The sequence below is a fragment of the Microtus ochrogaster genome, linkage group LG2 (assembly GCF_000317375.1).
Source record: "Microtus ochrogaster isolate Prairie Vole_2 linkage group LG2, MicOch1.0, whole genome shotgun sequence".
NCBI lineage: Eukaryota > Metazoa > Chordata > Mammalia > Rodentia > Cricetidae > Microtus > Microtus ochrogaster.
This window is the reverse complement of record NC_022028.1, coordinates 38,829,839-38,836,391: the sequence shown is the minus strand read 5'-3', so window position 1 is coordinate 38,836,391 and position 6,553 is coordinate 38,829,839. Positions and strand designations below refer to the sequence as shown.

General features: G+C 42.4%; 1 protein-coding gene across 1 annotated transcript in view; it reads left to right on the top strand.

Annotated features, from left to right (window-relative positions):
* Positions 1 to 6,553, top strand: part of Reep3 (receptor accessory protein 3) — a 51,313-nt gene that overhangs the window by 2,702 nt on the left and 42,058 nt on the right. The window contains exon 2 of the mRNA XM_013351231.2: positions 3,851 to 3,923. Within this exon, the coding sequence (XP_013206685.1) occupies positions 3,864 to 3,923 (60 nt within the window). The 5' untranslated portion in view covers positions 3,851 to 3,863. The remainder of the gene's footprint in view (positions 1 to 3,850; positions 3,924 to 6,553) is intronic.

The window sequence follows — 6,553 nt, the reverse complement described above, 5'->3', positions numbered from 1 at the left end:
GTGTGTGTGTGTGTGTGTGTGTGTGTGTGTGTGTGTGTGTGTGTGAGAGTCACAGTGAGAGTGTGGAGGTAAGAGAACACTTGTTGAAGTCATGTCTTTCTTTGTACTATAGGTTCAGGGACTGAATTCAGGCTTGGTGACAAGTGCCTTTACTTACTAAGCTGTCTTTCTGGCCCTGAGTATGAGCTTGAGAACATAGCAGGAAAAGTAGGTGCATCTGCTCTCACCAGGGAAGAGCCCACAGGCCCAGGAACGCATTGTACATAAGGTCTAGGGGCAGGAGGTGACAGACCCTTAAGACTGCCACATTAAGCTCCAGTTTGGTGATACTGAACTATGTGGCAATGAGAAAGATAACACCGTGATAGTGTGCACTATCTGAAGAGAAATACAACATGGATTAAACATGTCTATGTGACTGTGGAAACGACAGCTGTGCTGGTAATTTGCAGGTGTGTGCCTCGTGGGAACAGTGAGGATCTGCACGTGGGCCCCTGGGAATCGAGCTCTGTTTTATACTTGGGTCCACTTTGTAGGTTTGTTGCTAAACTAAAAGCCCTGGACTCTGGCACAGCTAAAAGTCCCAGAACCACAGACGAGGTTTGTACGACTGGTAGGTGACAATCACGGGGTTCTGTTGCTAGGTGAGGCAAAAATTCTCAGGGGAGTGGCTTCCAGTTGCTGAAGAAAAAAATCCCCAACAGGAGAGAACCTGCCATTTCTCTTCCGACCTGGGGACATAAAGCCACAAACCAAGGCCTAAGGAAACCACCAGGAAAGCACCCGGCTCAAAATAAATACATATAAAAGCTGCGAGGGAGCCAAAAATAGAGATGTAAATATTTACTCAGAGAAAGAAAGATCTAGCCACCAGGACAATAATGGACATTTGCAAAAGGCCTCAGGTTCAATCCACAGCATCACAAGAGAAAAAGAAAGGCAGGCTGGAGAGACGGCTCAATAGTAGAGCCATGTTATGCTCTAGCAGAGGGCCCAAATTCCCAGCACCCCTGTCAGGTAGCTCACAATTTCTGTCAGTCCAGCTCTAGAGTGCCCAGTGCCTAGTGTCTTTTCCTGACTTGAGTGGACACTTTCACTCCTATACACCTACACACACATGTACATGCTTAGATATAAAATAAGTCTTTAAGAATAAAGAACAGCAGCCATCTGTCTGAGCCAGGCTTGATAGCACTCGTCTAATGCCAGCCCTTGGGAGGCAGAGGCAGAGGCTCAAGACTGCAAGCTCAGTTGCTTGCTGTGTACCAGCCTGGGCCACAGAGCAAGACCTCCATCTGTTTGTTTGTTTGTTTGTTTGTTTGTTTTTTAAGACAAGGTTTCTCTGTGTTACTGAAGCACGATTAATTAAAAACTCAGAGACAGAAATTGGGGTTCAACCTAAAGATTAGAAAAACAAAACAGCCAGCCACTGGCTCTTACCTCTACCTCCTCCGTCTGAAATGGTGATCCTGCCTCCAGGAATCTCGGAATGAGACTGAGTTTGAGAGCTGTCTCCTCCTCTTTTAAAATCCTCTCTAGGTCTGGGATTAAGGGCGTGTACCACTACCGCCTGGTTTCTAGTGCAGCTACTGGGATTACTTAACTGTAATTGCCTACTGATCAAGGTTAACATACACACTAATGATTTCTGTTGATAATATGCACCCTTGATATAATATGATAACAATGAAACCTAGCCTCTGTAATCTCTTTCACAAAACCCATATCTCTGGCTAATCATGAAAATAAACATCAAACTTGAATAGAGGAATATCTTACGAATACTTAACCAATACTCAGAGCTGTCACAGTGACCTTAAGATCAAGGAAAGTAGGAAATGTACAGGCCAAAGAAAACTGTAAAGACACGTGAGTACCCTGTGTTGTGCGGCTGGGTGCCTGGAGCAGAGGGCGTCCAAAGAAAGCCTGGGCTGAGGTATATGTTCCCCGTGTAAGATAATGATGAGGAACTGTGCGTGGGGTATATAGGAATTATCTATACACTTTCTAACTTTTCTGAAAAACTTACAAACTGAAACAACCGTTTAAAACAATAGAGATAATTTGAGGCAATGGTGGCACACTGGTGGGATCTCTGAATTCAAGGCCAGTCTGACCCACAGAGCTAGTTCCAGGACAGCCAGGGCTACACAGAAAAACCCTATCTCGGGTAAAGAAAAAAAATGCTAGTAAACACTTGAAAAAAATCAGATTTACTGTTATTATTATTTTCTTATTTTTATGGCCTATTTTTAATCAAGCATGACTTGAATATGTAGGAACATAATGAAGCGATCTCTCTGGAGGGATGCTGAAGTAGGTGAAAGCTACTTCTGGAAGGGTAATTCCAGAGAACTGTTTCCCACAGTGTTATTATCTGCAATAGCAATGCTCAGAGAGAAACCAAGTGTAAAAATATTGTGGGAATCTGCAACCTTGGGGATAGTACTGTCGAGTGACATTTGAGGACCATACATTCCATCTAAAACACAATAATTAACTGTAAGCCCTGTTCTGTTGTGACGTGTCTTCCTATCCTTTATTTGTGTGCTGGTGTTAATAAATGTATCCAAAGCCAGGTGGTAGTGACGCATGCTTTTAATCCCAGCACTTGGGAGGCAGAGGCAGGGGGCTCTCTGTGAGTTCAAGGCCAGCCTGGTCTATAGAGTGAGTTCCAGGACATCCAGAACTGTTATACAGAGAAACCCTCTCTTGAAAAACAGTGAATGAATGAATGAATATACATTCGAGTCCTATTGGTGATTTAAAGTAATTTTATAAATGCTTAGAGTTGTATTTAATATGTATTTGAGAATTTCCTATACATGTATATAATGTATTTTGATCCTGTCACCCTCACACACACTTCTGCCTCTTGATTCCTCCCAGGGCCATCCCTCTCCCCATGCTCAGAGTTATTGTAATGTATATCATAGCAATATTGAGTACCACTTCACAGCCGTATCATGTGTAGAAGTCAGCTGCTCAGGATGGTAATTTGGAGAATGAAACTTTGAGGGTTCTTTTTTTAACCACAATATATTTGTGTGTGTGTGTGTGTGTCTGTGTGTGTGTCTGTGTGTTGAGTTTGCTATCTAATGGAAGAATAGGATCTTTGTATTATAATTTTTAAAATTTATTTGGGGTTGTCTACAACGGGTAGAGTTGGGACAATGTTTATTTTTGATTTCCTATTATTTTTTATTTTGTAGTCTTCAGGAAAAGAAAAATGAAACCTTGTTTGGTAATGAAAAAAGGATACCTTAAAAGTTTGGAGGGGTTTTTTTGGTTTTTGTTTTGTTTGTTTGTTTGTTTGTTTGGTTGGTTGGTTGGCTGGCTGGCTGTGTTTTTCAAAAGACAAAAGCTTCATTGCCATAAAGCTGCTATCTAAAGTACTAATATACTCTTTTTTATGTAAGAATATGTTTGGAATTTGTTTCTCAGAGTAGGTTTGGTTTCTGTATGACTTTATAGTGTAGCACAACTAATAAAAAGAGACAGATAATGGGATTTCACCTGAAGATCAGAAAAGCAAAGCAGCCAACCACTAGAGAGCTCTTACCCCTATGAAATCTTCAGACTGGAAAGAGGGTGAGTTCCTGTCTCATCCCACCTTATAATCTTCTCTAGGGCTGGAATTAAAGGCATGCACAACCACCGCCCAGCCTCTATGGCTAACTAGTGTGGCTGTTTTGCATTCTGATCTTCAGGCAAGCTTTATTTATTAAAATGTAAATGAAATATCACTACTTATAGACACATTAATTCACCATCGTCACGTGTTTCCTGAGTTAAGCCTAGAGCTGTTAGAAGCCTTCCATGTTGAATTAATCCACCCCTTTCCTTCCAGGCTGGTGTTTGGAATGCTCTATCCGGCGTACTACTCCTACAAAGCTGTGAAGACAAAAAATGTCAAGGAATATGTAAGTAGATTTCCGTGATTCTCCTTTAGCATGGCAGCAGTACACAAACCTTGGGGAACTGCTGCCGTTTTAGAGAGCTGGATGGATGTTTGGGGCCAAAAGGTGATAGGAGTGTTGTTATGAAAATAATCATGTTTAAAAGCTGACTTTGAAAACAGCTGACACCAGAGCCTCAGATAGCCTTGGCTGAGCGCTGGCACGTGAAGGAGTGATGGGCTGCACCTGACAGTCTGAGTCACTGTGGACCAAGGTCTGTGTGCCTGCTTGTTTGTTTTCAGCTTTTGAGGACAGGCTGTCATTTTCTAGTCTTGTGATTTTACAGATACGCTGAGAGTATGTCTTACTGCACAAAACCTCCTCTTCAATGGCGGGCTCGAAGCAAACTTTACAACGTTTTGATTTTTTTTTTTTTGTGGCTTTTTTTGCTTTGTGCGTTTGTGTTCACGTGCATGGGGGCACACCCTAGTGCCCACGTATATGGAGGCCAGAGGTATGTAGAATGTATTCCCTTTTTATTTTAGGGACAGGATGTCTCTGGGAACTTGAAGCTAACTGGTTCAATCAAGCTAGGGAGCCAAAGAGCCCAGGATCTCCATCCATCCCAGTCTTCCCCATCCCAGGGTTACAAGCATGTACCAGAGTGCCCAGAATTTTGTGTTGTCTGGGGGCTCTGAACTCCTGTCCTCCCGCTTGCCAGCTAGCACTCTCTTACCTGTGAGCCCTGGCGTAGCTTCCTATTTCGTTGGAGCACATTTCCAGAGAATAACAATAGTATACCCTGGGCAGTTAAGGAAAAGAAACTAACAGACAGTACTGAGATAACTCACACCAATAATAAATGGGGTGACACTCAGGAGCCAGAACGTCCATTTCCCAATGAGCCATCCAGGCCATCCAGTTGCATTTAGTACTTGCATAGTGCTGTGCAGACAGCAGACACCATCCATCTCCTGCCAACTCTCTCCGTCTGAAGAGAAACCAGGCTCATTAGGCTGGTGCTCCTCCCCCACGCCTTCCTGCTGGAGACAGTCCCATAAACAGAATCCTGTCATAAGTGACCTTTTGTGTTTGGCTTCTTTTGCCTGCCATAATGTGTTTCAGGTTCATCCATGTTTTCACATGTTTCAGTGCTTCGTTCCTCTTGATGGCCGGAACAATGCTCCATTGTACTGGTAACCCAAACAATGGGTTGTTTATCTGCTCGTGCGCTGACAGACATTTCGATTGTTCTGCTTCTGTCTTTTGGCTGTTATGAATAATGCTGGCACAAACACGCCCGGATGAGCATCTGCTTAAGTGCCTGTTTTGGGCTCTTGGAGGTGTATAACTGTGGTTCTTTGTAAGGGACCTTGGTTGGCAGGCCTGTCATCTAACTCTTCAAGCGATCACAAAGATAGAAATCCAATCTTGATTCTTCTTAAGAGTCTGTTTCCAGGTATTTAAGTTTGCATAGAGCACTGGCTGGAACTTTGGCAATTAACCTATTGAACTTTTATAGTCATTTTTCTCTTTCATATAAGGCCAATTTTTGTAATGAAGTGTATGTATGCATAGACCCACACATCCCAGTTATAATGGTGAAATACATTTATGAGAGGTGGAGAAGTTACTTGGGTGCACTCTGGACATTTTAAATCCTTTTTATGATACAGATCTCTTGGATCTAGGATTGGGAAAGTAGTCTTAAGACATGGAAGCATATTAAGTCATACTAATTTAAATTCATTTTACTCGTGGCTTGAAGGGACATATTTCAATATATGCTGTAATAAATATTTCAAGTACTGTGTTATAGTGCTGGCGTATGTTAGTTTTTAAAACAACACTTGCTTTCCGTTTACATCGCCTCTCAAGCTGCCTGCGGTGAAGGCCCTGCTTGGTTGTGTTTGTTTTGTGTGTCTGTGGTGCTGAGGGTAGAGCGATTTTGCTTTGTTTCTCCTGGGAGTTATTTACCATTACTTTTGTAAAAATAAAATGAAATCGAGCCACTAGTAAAACAAAGATGTTGAACTCATCAGAGACATGGGAAATACACCACCAGAGTTGTTATTTGTTTCCATAGACATGAAATACTACCAACTTAGTGCTTTTCATGAAATAACGTCAACTTAATGCTTTTAGCCAAGCATACCACAGCCTTGCACAGTTCCCTAGACAACACTGCTCTACTGTGAGATTCTTTACTTGGAATTCACTTTCCAATGGTAAAAAGATATGCATGACCCATAATCTCTAAAATGGCATGAAAATACGAGCCATGGAGTGTCCTGCCGGCCAGACTTTAATAAGTGCAGTGTCTATTCAGTGGGCTTTTTCTTACTCTAGTGACTGTGCAGTTGAAGAACCGGATGGTAGGCCTTTCAGCTGGGCACTCATGTCACCTCTAAAGCATTCCAGGGCCAAGTGTAGACATGCTTGCACTTGGGAGGATGGGGCAGGAGGATCACTGAGGACTTGAGGTTAGCCTGAACTACAGAATAAAGAAATACTGTCCCAAATGGAAGATAGATAGGTAGGTAGACAGATTGATGCCCTGTCCAGATCAATAGATTGACAAGTAGACAGGGGAGTGGGTAGATAGACAGATGATAGATAGATAGATAGATAGATAGATAGATAGATAGATAGAT